Here is a 25,599-nt window from a genome sequence, read left to right as displayed (position 1 = left end):
GTTATACTTTTGGATAAGTAGTCTCTCTCCTTCCACACTGTCAATTAGTCTTGATGAGTCTATTCTCTCTTGTTTCTTAGCATGTCTGCAGTTCAATGGCTGTGGTCCTTGTGTATCCTCTCAGATTGGCTTCAACTGCAGTTGGTGTAGTAAACTTCAAAGGTAAAAGAATAATTTATAAACGTGATTTTTATTTTTAAAAAAGACTTGTTGCCTATACCCACTGAGTTACAAATTTTATCATGTGTATAGGTCATATATGTATTGAGTGTATAGGTGTGAAAATATATGTGTGTACATGTATATTTTATATGAACATAGAACATATACACATAGTTGGACAGACCAAAATGCAAATCCAATTGTGTTTAGGAAAGGAAATTTCAATATATTCCTTTGTCAAATGCTTAAAATGACTAAGAATCTCCATAGTCTATAATGCCAAAATCTAACATAGATTTATAATTCTCTATAGGGTCTTAAATACATCACAATGTAGGTGCTGAAGCCTTGAATGGATAATTTCAGCCCTTATTTTACAGAAAGCTTGGCATGAGCTATGCTTTCCACAGCAGGAACGTATTTCAGTAATCACATGCACATTATTAAAAATAATTCCTAACCAGTAGCTAAAAAGTCCTTCCTCAAGGTTGCTGATGGAGTCTAAAGTTGACATTACCTGACCTTCCTATGATTAGAACCTGTATGTGGCAGTAATCTTGTGCTCTAATTGACTTAGAAACTTAAGTTTACTGGTGTCAAAAAATATTTACTGGTTTTCTCCAGTGGGAAAAGAGATTGTTTAGTCACAGGACTTTTACAGAAACTGAACAGGGTGAGAGATATATGAGGTTGGAGAGCAGATTGCTGTTCCTCAAAATGATGGATGGACATACTTTCACCAAAATCCTGTATGAATTAGTGACACTGAACTGACTCAAGGAGGAATCAGTTCAATGAATACCTCCTAGTTCTGGAAAAAGCAGAATGCATTAGTTAGATTTCTCTGGAAGAATATGATGGATTGAATTGTTTGATATCATAAAAAAGAATAAATTAGATTGGCTTACACAGTATAGCTCTAGGTAGCTGAGCTATGGCTGTCTAAATACTGAAAGATCTGAGGCCAGTTGCTGTCATGACCCCAAAACAGAATGCCCAGGAGTCCCAGTGTGATTTTGAAGGTCTGGAAAGTTTCTGAAAAGCAATTGCCCTTTATTTATGATGGAAGGCCAAAGAAGCTTGGGTTAGGTGGTGACAGTAAAAATAACAATGGGATCTATACCTCGCCACAAAACCCAAAGGCAAACAGGCAAGCAGAATGTGCTTTTAACATCACCCTGTGTTGCATACTCTAGAGAAGAGTCATCACCCCTCTGTTTTCTCGCCAGCCCAAAGGCATGTCTGTTTGTTGGTTCTAGATACAAGGAAATTGGCAATCAAGAGTGCCTATCCCAGGGAGCATAGCTCTAAAATGTTGAACACTCTTAAGAAGTCACTCTGTTCCTCCTTTGGATCGTGAGACTTCAGTCCAGTGCTCCAATGTTGGTCTCTGTCTCTCTCTTCTTTCATCGCCTGATGAAGGTTAATATTCAGGGGGATGCTTATATGTTTTTCTTTGGGTTCACCTTCTTATTTAGCTTCTCTAGAATCACGAATTATAATCTCAATGTTCTTTATTTATGGCTAGAAACCAAATATGAGTGAGTACATCCCATGTTCCTCTTTTTGGGTCTGGCTTACCTCACTCAGGATAGTGTTTTCAATTTCCGTCCATTTGTATGCAAAATTCAAGAAGTCATTGTTTTTTACTGCTGAGTAGTACTCTAATATGTATATATTCCATACTTTCTTCATCCATTCTTCCATTGAAGGACATCTAGGTTGTTTCCAGGTTCTGGCTATTACAAACAATGCTGCTATGAACATAGTTGAGCATATACTTTTGTTGTATGTTTGGGCATCTCTTGGGTATATTCCCAATAGTGGTATTGCTGGGTCGAGAGGTAGGTTGAACCCGACTTTCCTGAGAAACCGCCACACTGCTTTCCAAAGTGGTTGCACAAGTTTGCATTCCCACCAGCAATGGATGAGAGTGCCCCTTTCTCCACAACCTCTCCAGCAGAGGCTATCATTGGTGTTTTTGATTTTAGCCATTCTGACCGGTGTAAGATGGTATCTTAATGTTGTCTTGATTTGCATTTCCCTGATTGCTAAGGAAGTTGAGCACGATCTTAAGTGTCTTTTGGCCATTTGAACTTCTTCTGTTGAAAAGTCTCTGTTCAGCTCAGTGCCCCATTTTATAATTGGATTGATTAGCCTTTTACGGTCTAATTTCTTGAGTTCTTTGTATATTTTGGATATCAGACCTTTGTCAGTTGCGGGGTTGGTGAAGATCTTCTCCCAGTCAGTGGGTTGCCTTTCTGTCTTAGTGACAGTGTCCTTTGCTTTACAGAAGCTTCTCAGTCTCAGGAGGTCCCATTTATTCAATGATGTCCTTAGTGTTTGTGTCAGGACTGCGAGGGGTGCACCCACACACTGAGGCAATGGGGATGTTCTATCGGGAACTCACCAAGGCCAGCTGGCCGGGGACTGAAAAAGCATGGGACAAAACCGGTCTCGCTGAACATAATGGACAATGAGGACTACTGAGAACTGAAGAACAATGGCAATGGGTTCTTGATCCTATTGCACATAATGGCTTTGTGGGAGCCCAGGTAGTTTGGATGCTCACCTTAATAGACCTGGATGGAGGTGGGTGGTCCTTGGACCTCCCACAGGGCAGAGAAACCTGCTTGCTCTTTGGGCTGAGGAGGAAGGAAGACTTGATTGGGGGAGGGGGAGGGAATGGGAGGTGGTGGCGGGGAAGAGGCAGAAATCTTTAATAATTAAATAAATTAATTAATAAAAAAAAGGAAAAAAAAAAAAAGAAGTCACTCTGCCAGTGACTGTTGTTTGCTGAACCACAGTGCACATAGTGTACATCCAAGGTACCAGCAGCACATGAGCAGGATTCTTGCACCCAGGTGGAGTTACAGCCTCAAGCATCCAGAGTCTATGGAAAGGCATCTTTTCCCTCCAAGTGGTGTTCCTTGGTGGCTTGTTACCATAGAGGACAGATGCCGGCTCCCTGTCTCCCGGCTGCAGCACTTGTGCCTTGCTAAGGGCAGGCTAAGGGACTTCTTCAATGTTGTTGAAGGTGTAAAGACGGAACGCAAAATTTTTCATGACAATCTTAGGAAACATTTCGAACTGGCTAACTTTGGAGTAACCACTGTGGTACTGCAGCTGGAACTAGCTTGTTTATGAGAACCAGAGTTTTGTTCTCAACTGAACATGCTGTGCCAGCCACTTCCTTTGGGAAATGAATTTCAAACAATGAAAAAGCAAGCAGGCCATTAGCATTTTTCAAAGCATATTTTAAGTGAGTTCCTTATTCAGAGTGGGTAGAACTGCTGTAAATCAAGGAATGGTGGTTATATGTACATTTTGATAAGATTTTGTAACAATCACATGCATATCAGAAGTCATTAAAATCTGTTTAGATACTGAACTCTGAAATGAAAAGTGCTCAAAGCAATTTAGTGAGAGATACTGATCAGCCACCTTCAGAGCACAAGATCAAGTTTATTGAATATCATTCTGAGCTATTACGATTAGGGTAAAGCTTTTTTTTCATTTTTTTCATATTCTTTGCAGGGGTGTTAAAGGCAAAGACCATGTACAATATTTTCCTTTACCTTCATTGCCTAGAAATACTTTGATATTATATCATTTAATTGATAAATTATGATTAGTTTCTGCGTGACTAAATTGTGCATAGGCTTTTCTGGGATTAAAGAGTTCCGGGATAAGAGACTGTCAAGTGCTGAAGCCAGAAGATCTGATGGAAACCAGCACAAGTTGATGGCTCTTATCAGTGTATGATAGGGTTTTTTTTTTTTTCATTTGTTATTTGAAATAGGGTCTCGCTCTGTAATCCAGGGTAGCCTAGAATACTCCATCCTTCTGCTTCAGCTTTCTAGATACTGGGATGACAGGCACGGACCATTTCTGGATAATTAGAATTCTGCCTCAAAGAATGTCCAAGTAAATAAAGGTTCTGAAGACTCATCTAGAAGCAGACCTAATATTAACCACTTTTTAAAAATGCAGAAATAGATGTTCTGACTTTGAAAAAAAGCAATATTTCAGTCAAACCATACCCACATGTTGAAATATGCTTCTACACTTAGCATTTATAATTTGAGAGATTTCTCAGCCAGGTAGGATGCATGTTGGAGAGTTTATAAATTATATTAAGAGTATATTTGCAGCAGAGGAAGCCAGGGTCTTTGGGTTAAGTACTTCCTCAGGGTTTCCAGCCTTTTGATAAGTTTGGAACCTGAATTTGAATCTGTGTGACTTTCAGCTTTGGGTCTGGCTAATATATCAACTCTGCTTTGTACGTCACAGGTGGGTGTGCTAAGGAAGCTAATTTTAAATGGGTGCATAGTTGATGCTGCAAGAAAAATAGATGATTTTTCAAAATGGTATACCAAAGCATAGAGAAGAGTCACAATATTCCAAAGGCTCCTTCATATTGATGATAGCATTTTAAATAGGAAATGTGATTCAGAGTATTCTTCTCTGACAAGCATGTGTTTTTGCATGTTATTATCTTTTGCTCTGTTGATTATGGAGCACAAATTTAAAATATCAGATTCAGTTTCAATTTTGGGATATTCATAACAAAATTTGTTTCATAAATTGGTTTAACTATGTTTCATTGTACTTTTATTTGAGTTAAGCTCCCCACTACATTGTAGTGCGGGACGCTTTCCACTGCCCGGCTCCCGCACGGCTAGCTTTACCCAAAATAATTACACGGAAACTGTATTCTTTTAAACACTGCTTGGCCGATTAGTTCCAGCCTCTTATTGGCTAATTCTCACATCTTGATTAACCCGTTTCTATTAATGTGTGTAGCACCACGAGGTGGTGGCTTACCAGGAAGGATCTTAACCTGCGTCCATCTTGGAGAGGAGAGCTATAGCATCTGCCTTACTTCCCTTCTTCCCAGCATTCTATTCTGTCTTCTCTGTCCACCTAATTTTCTGTCCTATCAAAAGGCCAAGGCATTTTCTTTATTAACCAATGAAAGTAACACATAGACACATGACCCTCCTCCATCACGACATTTTACTATTTTCTCCTTAGATCTGCAAAGTTCCTAACATTGCTTTACTGCCCAGCATTGTTTTTATGAAAAAAAATCACAAAATAAGAGACATGTTATATTAAGTAACACAAATATCACCCTGATTTTTTAACCCCACCATTCCTTCTTGCATGTGCTCATTTAGCCTAGGCTAATAAACAGCTGCTAGTAATTACTCAATTCTCAAATTGAGTTTGTTAAAAAAAAGAGAGAGAGAGAATTTTAATTGATTTGTTTATTTTCATTAATTCCCATTTTGAGGGAGCAAGAACTAAGACAAAATGTGTACCATGACTGGCCCAGGATCTAAGATTATTTGTATTACAAGTATACATAAGAAGTTTCATGATTGAAAAGAAATAATGAAAACACTTTGCCCTTGGTTTCTAGCTAAGCTCCTTCTTATTTCCTCTCTGTGAATTGACAGAACTTGAATTAATATTTTTTTTTACTTAAATTATTTTTTTTTATGTTCGGAAAGCATTTTCCCCTCCCTTCGTGTCATTCCCTCCCCTGCTTCCCTGCCCTACCCAATTCCACTCCTCCTCTGCTTCTGTTCAGAACCATGCAGGCTTCCCATGGGTAATAAACTTGCACTTTGACAGGAGCCAGCTGCAGCACCAGGCCAAGTGCACCTCAAAGAAAATGCTCTTGCAAGGGTCTACACTGGCTTCAAACCTGATTGTTGAGGAAATGAAGCCCAATGAGGGGCAACATTATGAGCTGTGTATGGAGAGAAAGTGGTCACAGAATATCCGAGAGGGCTTGGTATAGAGGTGGTTGTATTCCAGGGTAACAAAAAGCCTTTGAGTTTTAAAAGTTAAGGAAGAGGAGAGGAGTGATTTTATTATGGTTTATAAATATAACTCTGGAAGCTCAAATAAAACATTTTCTCAGTTGTTTGTAGAGTGAGTTATGCTGAAAAAAAAGAGGCAGAGAGCTTGCAAGCCTTCTGAGAGAATGTCTAGCAACAATATCTGTCACTGAAGAGGCTCTCCTGTAGAGGGGAGCCATTACCGTGTATGGATGTTTTATTTGGATTCATGAGTTGAACTCTTGCTATTTGTAATTGAGGGCAAGAGGAAACAGTAAAGAATAACTCAGCTAATGTGAGCCTCTTTGCGGAGCACGACCTGCTTGTTGCAGGGTCTCCCACAGTGCCGCACACACTCAAGTCTGATGCAGACACCCATGCATATGAGTAGACTGAATTATTAAGATGATTTAGCTATGTATTCACTGGGGTATCAGATACAACAAAGCATTTAAAGAAACACCAGTCACAGTGTTCCACTGTAAGCTTTGCTTGGTCAACATGAACAGAAAGAAGAGAACTGACGTCTCTTTTTATTGAAGGCATAAAAGACACATGAAGCTTAAACGACATGTAGACAACAATGTGTAAATTCCTCATATGACTACAATTAGAGACCACAGTAGACACAGTACAGACCGGAACTATAGTGTATTCTCTATGAAGTGCAATGGCCTTTGTAGTACATCAGGAGGTACCTGTCAATCCAGGCAAATTTCAGGGGCAGCCCAGAAGGGGCCACTTCAGAGTTCTCCGAAAGAGTGAAAAATGCCTGTCTCACTGCTGGAATGGGGCCATGTAGTGTGTCCTTGAAGAAGTTAGACTGTCAGGATGTGTGCATAGTGACACAGACAATTAACAATTATGGACAAAGCAGTAAAGCTTTTTAATCTTCAGTCAAAAAGGTAAAATTAATGTGTTACCAAGATTATGTTTGATACTAGTATGCATTAAATCTAAATGACCCCAATTTTCAGCCTTTATCAACTGAGTGTTATATAGGCATAGCTACAGGAGGCTATTAAAATGAAGGCCCATGTGCTGCCCAGTAAGAAGTTCACATTCAGTGGTCCAGGCTGCAGCCTAAGTGTCAGAGACCAGCTTCAACAAAAATAGCACTTACTGGGGTAGGGGCATGGAAATCTGATATGTTGGTAAAGAATACTAAGATGCAAGTAAAAATAACAAAACAGATATGTAGGATAGTATCAGAAGGGAGTTCCAGTGAATACCGAAATTGCCCGTGTTTAATTTTCCATGCACTATTATACCCCAAAACAACAGGGGGAAGAAGGCAACATGGACCTTCCCCAAAGCAATGTGCCTTATTGTCTCTGAGGAGTGGATGGGGAGAGTGGGGTGGTAGGGTAGGTGGAGAGAATGGGAGGAAGGAAGGGAGTGGGAATTGGGATTGGTGGGTAGAATGAAAAAAAAAGATTGTTTTCTTTTTTAAAAAAAGAAAGAAAGAAAAAGAAAAGAAAACTGGGTAGGGGGATTTCTAGAGACTTATTTTATGTATAGAGTAGATATAGAAACTGATGAATAAAAAAATTAAAAGACTTCTTTAGCATGACACAAAGGACAACTAGAACAGTTCCTGCTTCAACACTTAGAGACATCAAGTCATTAGCATTCTGTTGTTTAGGCAGTGAAGCTACCTTAGATCAAGTATCCTGAAGGCAGTCACTCCCAAGGTCAAACCTCCTAAAATGTTCTCTAGCACTTCCTGACCAGTCCTCGGGGAGGAGTGGATCTACCTGTAAGTGTCCTCTTAATGTCAAAAGAACCAAGTAACCATGTCCTGGGTCAGGATGTGAAGCCCTGATAGTCGTCAACAATTTGGACAACCTCAAATTCTCTGACCTTCAGACACAGTGGAAATGGGCTCACATTTTTGGGTGTCCACACCCAAGGATTCTGCTTTGTAATCAACATCTTTAGGTTTTCTGAGGTATGAGAAAACCATGATAGAAATGCTTGTTTCATATATTTGTACTAAGAATCTAAGTTTTTTCAAACTTTATTTTTGATTTTAGAATATAATTACATTTCTCTGTATCTTAATGGCTTTACAAAGTTATATGAAACAGTAATTCCTGAGTTGAAAGTGAGGCCCTTCTACAGAAACAACTTATGTAAACAAGACAATTTGCTGCTAGCCAGGTGTCAACCAGACACAATCCATAATCAACTGGGGAGAAAGTCTCCATGATGGATTTTCTAGATCAGGTCTGTGTGGGATTGTCTTGACTGTGTTAACTGATATGGGAAAGCCCAGAACATGCCAGAGACACCACTCCCTAGGCTTGAGGTACTGAATTGTGTAAGAGCAGAAAAGGTAAATTAACCCCTGGAGGCATGCCTTTGTTCACTCATTCATATTCTAGACTGGATGCAGCTAGTGGCTTCAAGTAACAGCCACCTTAAAATTCCCCACAGCGGCAGACCTATAATCATGAGCAAAAATTAACCTTTTACCCCTAAGTTGCCTTTTTGTCAGGCTGTTTTATAAGAAAACAACAAATACTATAGCAATCATTAATATTCCCAGTTGTTAAGAGACTGAGACAAGAAGATCTGGAGTGGAAGGTTGATCTAGGCTCCATAATGGGACCTGGCCTCAACCAAAAAACTATCAAGCAACAGCAAAATACTTTTAAAATATATATTAGCAGTTCTTGAAGAAGAGCTTGATTTCAAAACAGAGGATGAAGCTCTTCTGGACAAACCTTGCATATAATAAATAAATCAGTTAAAATCATTGGAACATATTTAGTTCTGAACTGTGACAGAATTATTACTGCTAAAGTGGCCATCCATTTTTCCAAGGGAATCATTGTACTTGTAGAAATGTATTATAACCATGATAAAATGTGACAATACCTATAGGTACTAAATTGAATTTTTACTTTATTTTAGCCTAGATAGCTTTATAAAAATTGTTTTTAAAGAATCTTAGTAAAGGGTTTCAATGGGTGTTGCATTCAAGAGAGACACTGAGATGGATTACTGGGAAGTAAGGAGTTTATTTTAAAGTTATTAACACGATTTACAGACACAGATGGAGATGCAGCATTTTGGTGTGAGCTACAAGCAGAGTTCAGGGTCCAACACTAAGAACAGAGAAGCATGGTGGGGTACAGGGGTATGAGAAGAGAGGAATGAAAGCTCACTTGGCAGAATGGGCTCTTGTTTTATACTTTTTATAAGTCTAAGGATTAAGCGTGGCTCCTGGTTCAAGCCTACAACCATAACCTCTGATTTCTGAACAGAAGGCAGGCAAAGGACTGGAGGAGAGGGTGTATAAACTCACTTCCCAGGTGAGAGATCATTGTCATTGGAACAATGGCTCAGGAGTGTGTTAATCAGTGTAGGGTATCTGTACCATGAGCTGATATAGCAGTGCAATGGGGATGGCATTTTCCATGAAAACATTTTGAAGTATCATCAAGAACAGAGGAAATGAAAGAAAAATATTTAACATTCTAGTAATAGGACTTCTCTTTGTGGAACGAGGTTGTAGTAGTCCATAAAATACCACCATTCATCCCGCTGTATTTCTTTTTGCAAACTTTAAGTCTTTACTATATATGTAACATGTGAATCCATCAAGAAACACAGCAAATCTTTCCAAGGTTGAGCGAAAACAGCATACACAGATGTATTAGGATGTTATTTCCAAAGGTATACATTTCTTAAATAAAAGGTTATTGCTAACTATACACCTATATCTTATTCTTCTAGAAAGAATCTGTTAGATTTGCCAGCCTTTCAGATATATAATGTATGTGATTATTTTCTTTTCCTTAAAAAAAAAAGTAATGTTGAAAAATGTGTATTTGTATATGCCCAGCATACACTGTAGATTTTGGTTTCTGTCTTCTCTGATCATTGCTTCTCTGTCAGAAGCAGGGAAAGGTATGAATACAGAAGAAAAATCATTTTCCTTTTTTCTGAATCTTAAATAGGCACTTGAGTGAAATCTGATGATGTTCAAGTACCACGCGAAAATACCAAGGCACTCTCTTAAACTGTTTTTGATTTTCCAATCGACAAACACTGTGTTTGCACTCCATCTGAGTACCATTTGGCTAACCACAGAGAAAATCTCTACTCTGTACTGCTATTTAGCATCATGTGCATTTGTAACAGCTTTTTTCAAGACTGTCCAATGATTTGAAAGTTTTGTTTATGTTAAGCAACCGTGGCAGCTACATTCCATGGGTTTATGATTGAGATGACTATACTTCAATAAATTCAACCTAATTAACAGTTAAAGAATTTTTTAAAATAGAACATTTTAATGTTAAATTTAATTCTAGTCTGTTAGCTTGTTGTCATTAATAAAATAATAAGTTCCCCTGGAATAATTCAAAGTTAATTGTCTAAGAATGAAATTATGTATGTCTAATTTTATAAAACAGTAGGTGCCAAACAATTATGAGAATAAGAATGTAATCCTTAAAGAACAGGGAGACAAACATTGTTTTGAAGAAAGGTTTGTAGTTGTCAACTGTTAAACCAACAGACATGAGCATTGAATACTAAGGAACCTTAGGTTGACAATGTTCTCTTGAAAAGGGTGATATGATGCTTAACAAAACAGTAGCAAGAATTGTTGACAGTGTGCTTGTTTTGCTGGAAATCTCATGTTGCATTGTAGAAGGACATTTACAACAGAACAGTATTTCAATATTAATATAAAAATTTAAGAATTATAATATTTTCTTATTTTTTTACATTTCATTAAAATGTATCCTCCAGCAAAACTAAAATATGATAATTTAATAATCCTTGAAAGTAACAAAACCCTTATTTCATTTTTGTTGTTTTAATGGCAAAAACACAGGGGAGTGCAGGCTCATTTCATATTACAGTTGCAGTTTCTGGACCATCACCGGAAGGCGCAGCAGCAGGGACCTGAGACAGTTGGTCATGTCACTTTCGTAGTGAAAGGTGGAGACAAACAAATACATGTGTGAGGAGCATTCGTTCCCTTTCTTCTGAGAATTCAAGTACTTCCCACTTTCATGAAATTTAGCAATTCATCAATACATGTAAAATTCCACTGTTTTCTGGTATTTTGGGAGGTGGGGTGTAGTTCAGGTAGTTCTAGAAACTTCTAGATAATAATTTAAAGGTATATATCTTCACGAAATATAACAGCAATTTACAATCCAGTTTAGGGAAAACATGAAGTTTGATAGTTGACTAAATATTAGCATTCTTCTGTACCTTCTCTAGAGTTTTACAGAAATGACTGGGAGACTCTGGAGATTCATGAGGCTCATTTTTTTCTCTCTTTTTCCTAGAAAGCTACTTTTCCTTCTATGGCCCCAGCTCTTGATTTCTCTTTTCTGTGACAATTCATGGCCAAGAGAGAACTTTTTATTCTCTCCATAAATCATATCCTCGACTGTAACAGTTTCTGAAGATTGCTTCTCTTAGAAGCACACAGGTTTATATTCCTAATATAGTGCCCTGTGATCCTGCAGAGAAGACCTCAGTACTGTCCTGTGCCACAAACAGAATTTATCTAGCCCTCTTCTGCACTCTAGTAGCACATGGGTTTATTTGTGTGTTGTTCAGATTTTCTTCTGCTGCTGCTATTCCTGCTAAACTACAGAGAGAACAGGGAGGTTGAAGAGAAGGGATGCCATATATATAGAAAAATTTGAAAGCAATTAAAATAAGTTCCTGTTGCTCTATGTGTATTCTTAATCACACACCTTCTGAAATCCTCCTGTCGTTAATGTCTATCAGTTAAATTATTCCATTCAGTCTTCATAACTATACAGAAAGGTCTTAGAACCCTTGTTTCATAAATTAAGAAAATGAGAATTAAGGAGTTGAAGCTAGGTCACAAAAATAGTATTTGATAGAGCAGGGATTTTAAAAAAATAAATATAGGGGGCACATTTAGGAAGATGAAAAGCAAATAAACATTAGGGTTAAAATTTTAGCACCTACAACATCGCCAAGTATGTGCATAGGTTCTTCATGTAATCCCAAACAGAGGACTAAGTGCCCCCCCCCCGGCCTCAGGAGAAGGTGTTGTTACCCTACTGATGCTAGCCACAATCTAAAACATATTGGGATGCATGCTCATTGTAAAGCATTTTGAAAATACACAGAGTTGTTGTTTCAACTATAGTTGGGAAAAATGCAGGATTTACAAGAAAGGAGTTTTATTAAAAAGCAAATATCATAGATGAAGCTAAGTAGTAAAAATAACAAGCACATAATATTCTCATGGGGAAAAAACAGGATTTGAAAATAATCAATTTAAAACCTATGCTGTAAAAACAGTGTACGGAAACTTCATTTTGTTGGGAGAGTTATGCCTATTACGCTTTACTATGACTCATTTTCTTTATGTTTATCAGGATGTGGAGCATCAGTTTGCCACAGCCTCTGCTCACAAACTGAAGCATGCAGTCTGTGCAAATGACAGTATTTGGGGGGCCAAAATCCTATGGCGAAGACTTCAGAGTTTACTACCCAAAGTCATAAGGATACCAAGAAAGTATATAGATTCACAGATGGCTTTCTTATTGAAAATTTGGCTGACTAGGCTTGTTGAAATTGAGAACACAATGGCCACTGCAGGCAAAGAGGACAGTGCACTGTACAAAGGGAGAGAATCACACACATCTATCTCTCCAAAGAGACATTCTGGGTTCTCCAGAGCAAGCCAGGATGAAGCTTGTCCCTCTTGCTGTTCACCCATTTTCTCCTTTCTTTCCCAGACCTGGAATATTTGCCTAGGATAAATTGTATGGTTGTCCTACCAAATGCCATTCTGACTGACTTATCCACTCTTTGCTGTTGTCTGAGTTTACTATGTTTGGTGCACTCAGAATTTAGGCAGTACTAAATGTTTCAACACATTTACCTTCCGTGTGGGAAAGACTACATGGCCCACACAGCTAAACAGATTGCTTTCTGACTTTTTAAGAAAGACATCTTGAAAATAAATAAAGGATATTTAATTAACATGTTGGTTGATACGTATAATGTCTATTCACACCAAATTTGGAAAGAAAAATTGAATCTGCTTTTGATAAGCTTGCTGAAGTATGCAAAGATGTCAGGTACATAAAGCAAGTCATTGAGGAAAATGAGGTCTTCAGGGTATGTGGGAAGGGCAGGGAAGAAAAAGTAACAGAATATAATTCATGTGACATAAGTGAAAACAGTGACGATTTAGTGGAAAGAAGGGGTTGAGATGAGTTCTGTAGAGAAGGGAACAAGTAAAAATAAATAAAAATTATGTAAATCCATAAAGAAAGTCATTACCATGTATGCTAGCATGCTAACTTAAAACAATAATAAAAAACAAAGCTGAAGAATAACTGCTCAGCTACGAATATTCATGTTAACACAAGGTGACATTGGCTATTTTATGAAGTGGAAAATTGCTTCACACTCATATTCTTAAAAATCTTCTTTTTACTGTCTTTAATAAAACATAGAATATTGGAAAACATGAGTTGCATGAAACTCAAATAGAATTAGCATTTAATAATTTGATGTTCTATATGCCCAACCAGTCTGATGTAGAATAAAGTTAGGAAATATGAAAGAACACACTCCTCTATGACCAAAATTATTCCTTAATATAGGAGGAATGTGCAGTGCATTGTGGGTCATCTATCTGCTAAGAATCAGTCTTGTGGGTTGTTAGAAACCTTCAAAACCTTTTAGATGAGTTCACAGATGGATAATGAAGAGATCAGAACAAAGATTCCAAAGGAAAACCAACTTTTCTATGTTCTAAAATCACATATGAAGGGTCTTGGGAAACAAGTGGGGGTGAAGTGTGTGGCTGCTGCATGAGGAACTGAGTGCAGATCCCAGACCTATGTAGAACCTGGCGAGGGTGGCAACATGCCTGCAGACCTAGGACCTGGAGACACGAGTAGGGATTGTCTGGAGTGAGTTCCCTAGCTGGGTTGTCAAAATTGAGCTATGGAGTCAGCAAGATATCCTCTCTCAGAAAATAAAATGAAGGGTGACCGAGCAGAGTACCCAACATCAACTTTAGAACTTCAGACCTCTATAGGCACTTACACTTATGAGAGTTAACATACATGGAAATATGCATACACTCATGCAAATCACACAAATTTGTGTGTGTGTGTGTGTGTTTGTAAAACACAAAAAGAAAAATTATTCTTCTTTACTTTTCAGCAGGGATCAAACTCAAGACCTTGTATACGCTGAGCAAGCATTCTACCACTGAGGGACACCCTCAGTCCCCACCTTCTCACATTCTAAGTATTGAAACTAAAACCTCAAGAGATGAATTGAATTTTACACTCACACACAGGGACACAAAAACATATGTAATGTAATATCTGATATTCAAATGTACCTAGATATGTAATTCAAATTTCTCGGGTACTTCTTAATAAGAAAATAAATTGGTAACATTGCATCAGTTTCTAATACATATTAGAAAAATGTTTCCATAAAATTTAGTTTATTTATGCTTGTATTAATATCTCTTTAAAACTTAAATTGGCCATTTTATTGTAAATGTGAGTGGAGGAACAAAGTCTTTTGATCCAAATAAGTTAGTAATATTGAAAAATGACTATTTTCATACTGAAAGGTTAGTGTAACTGTATGTTGAATATGATATAAACTTATAAAAGAACTTTAACTTAACAGAAATATTAAAACACTTATCTCAGATATATATAATCTTAATATTGAAATTCTAAAAGAGTGTCCTTTCAGCAATATTTAAAACATTATTATCATTATTGTGTGCATGTGTGTGTGTGTGAGATATATATATATATATATATATATATATATATATATATATATATATATATAGAGAGAGAGAGAGAGAGAGAGAGAGAGAGATGAGTAAACATCACAGGACAACGTTTGTTGTCTAGTCACTCCTTACACCCTGGGTTTCAGAGATTGAACCTAGGTACACCATCAGACTTTAAAACAAGTGCATTTGGCTATGGAGGCACCTCACAGCACAACAGTTTGTATTTTCTAGCGATTATGATTTACATAGCTATGATAATCTAGTATTACATACAGCCGCAGTAAAAACCCACTGCTTTTTCTTATTCCTTCACTGTTACCATATATCAAATGAGCTCATATTGCTTGTCTGAAAGATTTAATGAGACTATAAAATATAGTGATAAGGAGCCTATATTAATGAGTGAAGTGTGCAAGAGAATCCCTAACATGGTTTTCAAATTTGCTCTTCTTAAGTAGGAGAAACACTTTGAAAGTGGAGTTCCAGACACATAGCAGACAAAACTACACTGTCTTGAGTACAGCCTAATGGGGGCTCATAGCCAAGCCTTTTTGCTTTAGCTCCCAACTACTGAAGTCCTTGAGAAAATATATCCTGAACTCTGGCAGTGGTAGAAAGTTGGTGATAAATTCATGCTTTCCTGGAAAAAATGCATCCAAAGCTACACAGTCCTTTCTGATCTCTGAGGATCTGAGACACTTAGGATTCCCAGTGCTTTGTCTCTACAAGTAATGGGAGAGTCAGGAGAGCACAATGACATCTGGAACTTTCTATTATCCCCAAATAGACCTTTCCCCCGTTGGCTAAAAAGGGGACTTAAATTCAGGCTAGAGTTCCGAGAAACCGGACATGCAGCCGGTCCCCATTTTCTGCCAATTTCACCTCCCAAGGGAAATTTTGAGACTTTGCTTATAGTAAAATAATAAATTAGGATGAGCTATTTTTTTCTTTGAGGAGGGATCTTGCAGACATTGCTTGCATCCAGCTTTGTTCTTGACAGGCTGATGGTGAGTTGACTCACACACTGTTGCTGCTTCTGAGGAATGCAGATTGCCCAAGAGAAGCTAAGCATTGCTGAGTCAAACTTTATAAATGAGGCGAGTGTTTTATTAGGCACAGCAAACTTACACTTCCAATATTTTACATTCCCTTTGCAGAACCATTGACAAGGCAAATGCCACACGAGTTCTTTTCTGTCATTCTCATGCAAAGAGATGCAAAACTTACTGTGGGACATTTGGATTAAAGTCAGGACTTTTTAAGAAGGAATGTCAAAAATAGAATCCTGAAACATCCAGAAGTAGACTGTTCTTCAGTGTCTGGCTCCGTGGCCCTCAGCCAAGGGGTTCAGAACTATTTCCTTTCTTAAAACTCAGTTTTTCTTTGTGTAACACCAAAAATACCAGAGTTAAATTCTAGCAAAGAAATGCTTGATTCCGGAACAAACACTTGGTCACCCAAAAGTGAGAATTTCTTCTCTCGCTTCTGTCACTCTGGCTTTACTGAGGAAAGAAGCTAGAGTCAGGTCTTGTGTAACACTTGGTGTGATGGAGGAAGGTCATTTGTCAATAAACAAACTGCCTTGGCCCATTTGATAGGCCATCCCTTAGGTGGGTGGAGTAGACAGAATAGAATGCTGGGAGGAAGAGGAAGTGAGCTCAGATGCATGCCGCTCTTCTCCAGGGCAGACGTGATGAAGCTACAACCCAGGATGGACGTAGGCTAGAATCTTCCTGGTAAGCGCACCTCAAGGTGCTACACACATTAATTGAAATGGGCTAGGCAGTGTTTAAAAGAATACAGTTTCCGTATAATTATTTCGGGGCATAAGCTAGCCAGGCGGCCAGGAGCTGGGTGGCAGGAATGAGGCCTGCAGCTACTACTACATCGGTGGATTTTTCTTTATGGATTGTGTTTCATCATTTAACAGGCACTTTTGAAGGAAGGTAGAGATATTAAATAGCATATTTATTGTAAACCTACTATGCAATGTGCTAAGCCAGTTCTTCACCTACATTATCTCATTTATTCCTCACAAGAGTCCACCCAAGATAGATTTTAGAGTCTCCATTTTTCACAAAACTATATCTCTGTGTTAGCTATGTTAATGTTTAGAGATCACCATAGCTAGCAGAGCCAAAAACTGATCCCAAACTTGCGAGGGCAATTTTAAAATTTATTACTTTATGTGTATGAGTGTCTTGCATATATGACTATATACCATGAGCATGCAAAAGCTGTGTTTGCCAGAGAAGGGGATTTGATCCCTCAGAACTTGAGTAACAGATGGTTATTAGCTACCACAAGAGTTCTAGAAACCAAACCCAGGGCATCTCTCAAGAGTAGTAAGTGCCCAAAGAGGAAAGGGGGTAGAAGGAAGAAGGGTTCTGGATGCAAGCTGGGTGGGACAAGAAGAGAGAGGCAGTATGCAGGGTGTAGAGCCCCTGCAGGGAGCCCAGGGAGTATAGGGTGGGGAATGAGGAACTTCAGAGTTCCCTGTCCAGGGCTGCTTCCGCCGCAGCTGGTCACAAACTCACCCCGCTGCTGTCTCTCCTGGTGCCTAGATCAGAACTCCTTGCAGGTTGGGTAGTTTGTAAACAAAGCCCTTACCTTGCTTGGTGCAGGCAGGCCAGTGAACCAAAGGAAGTCTCGCCTGCCTACTTGCCCTGAGGATTTGCCCCCAGTGCCAGACAGACTGAGCTGGATGGTGTTATGTGCCCAAAGAGGAAAGGGGGCAGAAGGAAGAAGGGTTCTGGATGCAAGCTGGGTGGGACAAGAAGAGAGAGGCAGTATGCAGGGTGTAGAGCCCCTGCAGGGAGCCCAGGGAGGACCTTGGTCTTCCTGTAGAGCAGGGAATTTGGACTGCTCTTCAGTATCGAGAGGGAGGGGGAGTGGACTAGGGGGAGGAGAAGTGGAGTGGGGATAGGGGGAGGGGAGCGGGGGGAGGGGGCAATATGTGGGATGAGGGGGAGGGAAATGGGAAACGGGGAGCAGTTGGAAATTTTAATTAAAAAAGAATAAAAAATAAAAATAAAATAAAATAGCTTAATATACCAAAAAAAAGAGTAGTAAGTGCTTTTAACCATTTAATCCCTCATGTATGCAATTTTAAAACTCCAAGTCTTGTCATTAAGTGGTGTAGTCTTGAGTTTTTGCAATAGTCAAATAAGACTAACTTATTTACTAACTTATAACTGTGAAAAATATCGATGGGGAGAATTCTACAATGGACAATCATTGATTGGAGTTTAAGCCAGGATTTTAACACATGTTCAAACAGGTGTCAGAGACCTCCACTCTTCCCTTCCTTCTCCCTGTGAAAGCCACGGAGAATGAGGCACTATTTTCCCCCTGGAGTTATGTTAAAACTGTTAATCAAATTGCTTATTATTAACTCATGGCTCATTGACTCAAGAGACTTTGGCTGCTTAATCTTGGAAGAAGAATAAACTATGCAATATAGAATATTTTTCTGTATTGATACTCTATGTTAATCAAAGATTTTTATTTTGATATTCTATATTGGTGCTCTTTCTTTTTCAAATGAATTTATTATTTATTCATTTTGCATCTTGGCCAGCAGTTTGCCTTCCATCCTCTTTCCCCATCCCCTCCCCCACTCCCCTCTGTTCCCACACCCCAATCCACTTCTCCATTTCTGTTTAGGAAAGGGCAGGTCTCCCATGAGCATCAACAGAACATGGCATATAAAGCTGCAGTAAGACAAAGCACCTCCCATGTGTTAAGACTGAGCAAGGTGACCCAGTAGATGGAGAAGGTTCCCAGTAGCCAGTAAAAGAGTCAGAGACAGACCCAGTTCCCACTGCTAGAAGTCCCATGGGAGGACCAAGCTACACAACTGCAACATTCATGTTGTACTTAGGTCAGTGCCATGCTGCCTCTCTGGTTGTCAACTCAGTCTCTGTGAGCCCCTATGAGCCCAGGTTAGTTGGTAGAATATTTTTTCTGATAGAATGCTTTCCACTGTACTTCATTTCTTCAGGTTATCTTAGCATGCCACTATTAGGCAGAATTTGATAAATTGTCTATTTAGTTAAATGGGAAAATAGAAGTATTCTTTAAAGAAATATTATATTTATATATATATATATATATTATATTTTGCATTCATAATTTGTGTAATCATTTGTCCCCAAAGCTTCCAATGTGATAGCTTTACTTTTAAGTATGATTCTTTCTAAAGTAAAAATATGTATTATTTGTGATAAGGAAATAATTCAGTCAATAGAGTTCTCTTTGGCAAGCATAAGGACCTGAGTTTCCCCCAAACCACATAAAAGTCCACGCATGGTGGTGTACCCTTCTAATCTTAGCACTTGGATGGAAGATACAGTAGATCTCTGAGACTTGCTGAACTAGCCAGCCCAGCCTACTTGACAAGCTCCAGGCTAGTGCAAGTTTTTTTTTCTCAAAAAACAAAGTAGACAGTTCCAGAGAAACAATATCTAAGGTTGTCCTCTGCCCTTCACTCTCATGAGTACACATGTGTGCACATCTGGATTCACATACACTTGCAAATATTAGATAACAATTTATTTATGTATATATAACTGAAGAAATAAAGCTTTTAAATAACATAAAATATTTTTCAATAAATGTATTTCAGCTTCTGATTATCATTTACCTATGAAAAGCTAAAGTAGTTCCACTAAATTAAAATAATTCATAAATAAAGAATGCAAATTATTAAAACACATTTCCAGCCTGACTCTGGTAGTTGAAAAGCCAAATTTTAGATTAATTGTCAAAGAAATCTTTTCTTTATAATACTGGTATAAACAATTGATTCTAAATGTTGATCAATCCTAGTAAACTCAAACTTTGTGTTATTGTTTCTAATTTAAAAATTCTCATTAGGTAATCAATTTTGTATCCTCCAGCTGTGTGCTATGACCTTGAATAGAAACTGGAGTGGAGTGAAGGATGCTTTATGATCCAGGAATTTTCTTCCTGGGAGAGCAACTTGTAAGCTCTCATAGAAGGTGAAAGTAGTATGTGGTGGTACCTCAGAGTGGATGGTGACCAACCAAAGTGGTCTAGGTCCTACAGGAAACTGCTTGGAAGGAAGTTTACAAGAGACAATGAAAGAGGTCAATGAAAACGCCCTTTATTGTAGTGAAGGGTGTTTTAAAGTTTCAAGTCTCATCTAATTCTAACAAATACTTTCCTAGAAACCCCGAACCTGGTTATTTTGGGAGATAACTACATTGACAAATGTGTTATGTTTTAAATCTTTGCTCTCATTTAGTGATAGATACTAGTTCTTGGGTTTTAAAACCATGAATACATGCAACTTTTATTTCTTCAGCATAATAGCTTTTACTTCATATCCTACTCAAAAGTACACCACTTACTTTTGCACATTTAACCTTCATGGCTGCTTAAGTTTGTTCCTGACCTTGGGCTTTGTGTCTGTGTGGACAGGAGTGTTCATGACTGCAGGTGGGTGTTGTTGCAGGTGTGCACATATCCAAATGGAAGGAAGAGAGCAATTTCAATGTGCTTTGTGTTTGTTTGTTTTTAACCAGCCAGCTGAGAGTTGATGTATTTCACTTTGTACTCTTATAAAAGAAGACCACAGGGCATGAAGCAATCAATGACTTGAGTGTTCCAAAATATTGACTTTCTCGAGTTCTGTTTTCTCCTTACCTTCACAAATCAGTACCATTCTACACAGATTGACAGCAGTGAGCTGCTGTTTGGTCTTGTTTTTGGCTATCAAATTCGTTTCCTCCTAATGTATGGCATTAGCTATTAGTTGCACATAGATCACTAATTTATCTATTATTATGGAATTTTCATACCTCAATGGTTAAAACTCAAATCCAACTAAAAGTTAAAATTAAAACATAGTAAAACAATATATTTACCACATGACTACATTACTATAACAAATCAATAAATGTGATAGGCATGGTGGCTAATGCCTGCAATCGCAGCACTTAGGAAGGCTAAGTTGGATGGTTACAAGTTGAAGGTCAGCTTGAGATACAGAAGCAAAACTCTGTCTCTAAAGAGGAAAAGAGAGGAAATATTTAATTAAATGCGTAGTGCTGATAATGAAGATAATTTGATATCTTGAAATCCGGGGGAAATTTTGAGGGAAAAAATCAGCTTGTTTCAGGATAAATTAAAAAAAATATTACCCAACTGAAGTAGAATAGTAATTAAATGTGTCAACAAATACTATTGCTCATTATAAAATACACCGTTGGAGCCCCAGCGGCATTGCCATTAAAACGGGAAATGAACCAAGACTGTGAGCCCCAATATTATATGACATTTGTAGGTAATGTATGGCAAAAAGCACATAAACAAGAGCTATGATTATTAGAAAGAGGACAAACTCTAATTTGTAAATAAAGGACCCGTTTACAAACCAATTACACAAATCAATAGCTCCCTGTATTAGAAATAATCATTGAGACAATGCAACACTAAAATCTAAATAACAGCAAAAATAGATAAAATAATCTCTGTCTAATTTAATAATGTATAGGATCTACATAAGGGAAACTCTGAAACTTTGATGAGGTGCTTACACCAGACCTTGAAAACACTCTAATGTCTGAAAAGCTGGAATGTATTAAGACTTCAATTATTTCCACATCAATCCTGTCAAATGCTCAAAGAGTCTATTATTTGGAACACCAAAGTGTGATTATAAAAATCACAGAGAAGACGAAATGAGACTGTTCAAGAAAATAAGATCAGTATTCGAAAATGTAAGCACTAAGCATGCTCTGTGTGTAGTCCTAGGCATGTCTTATCTGCTTGAAAGGAATATATACTTTTAAAATGCAGGTCTTATTTCCTGTTACATACAAAAGTAAACTTAAAAGGGGTATAGAAACATAAGCTATGCCAAAGAATTAAAAAAAGAGATATTTAGTATAGAAAATTATATATTGCTCTATGGAATTCGCATTTTGTATTAAATAGCAAATTATAGACAGGTGAAATACATAACATTTTGAACGTCATGGTTTATATTGAAACAAAAATCATTAATAAAATGGGGAAAATAGTTGATGAGTATGCAATCACATGACATATAGCATTTAACCTAAATGAAAAAGAATACAGTATGTTTTTATAATGTCAGAATTCCATAGAGATTGGAATATTACTCAGTTAAGTACTAAGTTAAGCTTCCATGTGGGTAGGTAAGTTTGCAGTTAAACAAACAGGAAACAAATCAAAAATAAAAACAATAACATAGATATTTTCATATATACTTGGAATAATTTTATGAAGTGATAGAATGACATTTACCTGTTATTAGCTATTTTTTCTTAAGGGATCATTATAGATATGAAAACAATGCCTAAATTGTTACATGTAGAAAAGAGATAACCGTTTGATTACTACATGGATATAATTAATATGCTTTAAAGACTGAGTACAAAATTAGCTACATTAGTGTTGAGACATGCTCAGTGTTACCTTGTCTGTAAATTCATGTTGTTTATTTTGTTTTTGTTTTTTATGTTTGTTTGTTGACAGAGTCCCAATTTGTATACCTCTGGCTGTCCTGCAACTTTCTATATAGACAAGGTTAGCATAGAATTCAGAAGGACCCTTCTGCCTCTGCTTCCACAGTGCTGGGATTAAAGGCATGCGTCATCACACAAACCCCCCTTTTCTGTAAATTTCTAATAAAATGGCTAGTCAAAAAGAATTCATGGAATGACTATGAAGGAATAAATTCATTTATATTTTAACGTACTTATTGGACAGTATTTTAAAGCTGAGGGTCTTAATCAGAGTGTGGAGAACATGATGTCAACTATGCAGTGGATTGCAAGGAGAATGTTAAAAAGAAAAAATAATGGAACAGAAAGCGTGTTTATATATCATGTGGATCTTTGGAAATAAAATAAAACAGAAAAATCACAAAAAGCTTAGTTTCAGAATATACACAGGAAATTATTTTAAGCATATTTCTCCAAAAAAAAAAGCATTTGAATCTTCTGTGTTGGGCATTCTATATGTACATATCACAGGTTAATACCAGACATCTTCCTCAATGTTTTTCCACCTTGGGTTTAGAAATAGGGATTTACTCTGAACCTAGAGTTCACTTCTCAGCTAGACTGGCCTGGAGTTTGCTGTCAGCTAGACTGGCTAAACAGTGAGCTCAGGAAATCTGCCTGTCTCTGTCCCCAACCTCCTTGGAGTAATCCATTTTGACAGGAATGAAAATTTCTCGAAGTCCTTGCTTTACATTTGTAACACATTCTTATTCAATTGACTACCTGCCTGAAATCCACTGAGACATTCTTCACTATTTCTCTCTCTACTGGTTTAAAAAGAAAGGAAAAACAAAAAATAAAGTCAATATTTATGCAAGGGGCTTGGACTTATAAAATTATGGAAGATGGGATGCTTTGTAATGAAGGATTCTTGCACTCGTTACACAGTCAAACCTGCATCATTTACCCACTAAGCAGCTGTTTCACTGGGAGAAGCAGCGCTTTTCAGTTCAGTGGAGAACAGAGGTGCATATTAAAATTATCAACAAAAAAAATATTGCAATCTTTTTCTCAGGTTATTTTCTTCAAATAGATTTTTACTATTTCCTAATGAAGAAATATTTTATTCTTGTATATTTCCTGAGCAGTACTTAAGCATTTTTAATGATGAGATATATCAAATAATTTAATTTAATAAATATCCTAAATCAAGTAATCCCAATTAATTTGATGTAAACATACCAGAAGTTAACGTGTGCATGTCTTTCCTGAGTCCTTTTCCCTCATCTGGGCTTAGTGAACTGCTGCATGTAAAACTTACATTGTTTCCCTGAGTCGCGATTTGAAGCACATGTCAGTCAGCTCTCACATGGTCATCATTCTCTCAAGGCTCTGAAAACTCGAAATTGAGATCATTTTGCCAACATGAGCAGTAGCTTTTAACCAGAAGGGTTTCTGAAAGGATTAAGTTAATACCGATAAGCCTGAGTGTTGGTCACTCCTGGTGTTGCTTCTTGCCTGTGGTGAAGCTCAGAGGAGACTAGGCCTTAGCGGGGGACATGGTAAGAAGAAGTCCAGCATGAAAAGTCGATTGTGAAAATCTTTTTTTCTTTCCTTGTGGAAAAAAATAACATATCAGTGAACAGTAAATTAACAAGAGGCATGTTTCTTTAACAATTCTTTGGAGGACATGAAGAGTGGAGATTTCTGACATAGCAGAATAGGAAGGGTGAATACCTCATGTTATGTTTGACAAATATATGTTAGAGTTACTGTATATTCAAGACATGGAAAAAGATTGAGCCTTTACTGTATGATCAGTCTCTCTCTCTCTCTCTCTCTCTCTCTGTGTGTGTGTGTGTGTGTGTGTGTCTCTCTCTCTGTCTCTCTCTCTATCTGTGTGTGTGTGTATGTTTGTGTGAGAGTGTGTGTATGCTCCATATATGAATGGCACCTGATATCCAATATCAGGTGATTTCATCCCTATTTTCCATTAAAATTCTCACTCAGAGAAACTTTCTTGAATTCTGCAGGGAACTATGCTTATTTACATTGAATTATGACTGTGAGCTATAGTTAACATCAAGAACTTAATTCAAAGAAAATATATAAGGCTTTAGAGTGGGAAGAGGAGGAGAGAAGAAAGGTAAAGGATAAGAAAGAGCAATAGGGAAGCTGAATATGGTCACAGTACCTTAAACACATGTATGAGAATGGAACAAACCTGGTTCTATACAGTTAACAATGCATTTAAAGAATAATTCACATTTTTATACTGCACATTCTTATGTATCAAGGTAAAATTTCACAATTTGTCTTGCAATATTGTCTGCCAACTAACTTCCTGATAGATTCCTGTCTTTCCCAGAGATGTGTGCCATGAGAACTTTAAACATTACGTTTGTTGAATTAAGATATTTTGGGGATAAAATTTTAATACCACACTTAAGCCAACTAAGAAAACAGAAAAACCCCATAGTAAAAATGGCATATCATTCATGGACTGCGAGGGGTGCACCCACACACTGAGACAATGGGGATGTTCTATCGGGAACTCACCAAGGCCAGCTGGACTGGGTCTGAAAAAGGATGGGATAAAACCGGACTCGCTGAACATAGCGGACAATGAGGGCTGCTGAGAAGTCAAGAACAATGGCACTGGGTTTTGATCCTACTGCACGTACTGGCTTAGTGGGAGCCTAGGTTGTTTGGATGCTCACCTTACTAGACCTGGAAGGAGGTGGGAGATCCTTGGACTTCCCACAAGGCAGGGAACCCTGACTGCTCTTTGGGCTGCTGAGGGAGGAGGAGTTGATTAGGGGAGGGGGAGGGAAATGGGAGGCGGTGGCGGGGAGGAGGCAGAAATCTTTAATAAACAAACAAACAAATAAATAAATAAAAATAAATTAAAAGTATTAATGATAGAGATTGACATTTTGAACTTTATGATCTACTTTCTAAGCTTAAACCCTCTAAGATTTCAAAAAAATAATATTCCCCACTAGTTATGAACCAAATCATTCTGCTTATTGTGTGTCTGTGCGAGTTTTTAGAAACAAAATTGCTGTGATTTGAGTTATCTAAACTCCTTTAACGTCCCTAATGTGTGCATTAATAGTTGATTTCCACCAACAGTATAGACTCCCCTTGCAAAAGTAATCCTATTTCTGAAACTATTTTTTAGTAAAATAAACAAGAAGTATGATGAGGTTTATACCTGATCTCTTGATTTGATAGATGCTGCAGGTAAGAGGAACATTGTTTTCCGGGTCACCTTGCTAGTGGAGTTCCTTTA

At 37.7% G+C, this 25,599-nt stretch overlaps 1 protein-coding gene across 1 annotated transcript in view; it reads left to right on the top strand.

Annotated features, from left to right (window-relative positions):
* The window catches only part of Plxdc2 (plexin domain containing 2), a 412,732-nt gene that overhangs the window by 323,046 nt on the left and 64,087 nt on the right, over nucleotides 1-25,599 (top strand). Inside the window, exon 9 of the mRNA XM_057786950.1 lies at nucleotides 81-162. Coding sequence (XP_057642933.1) covers nucleotides 81-162 — 82 coding nt within the window. The remainder of the gene's footprint in view (nucleotides 1-80; nucleotides 163-25,599) is intronic.

Source organism: Chionomys nivalis, chromosome 13 (genome assembly GCF_950005125.1).
Source record: "Chionomys nivalis chromosome 13, mChiNiv1.1, whole genome shotgun sequence".
Classification (NCBI taxonomy): Eukaryota; Metazoa; Chordata; class Mammalia; order Rodentia; family Cricetidae; genus Chionomys; species Chionomys nivalis.
Note: the sequence above shows the minus strand (reverse complement) of the source record. Positions and strands in the feature narration are given on the sequence as shown.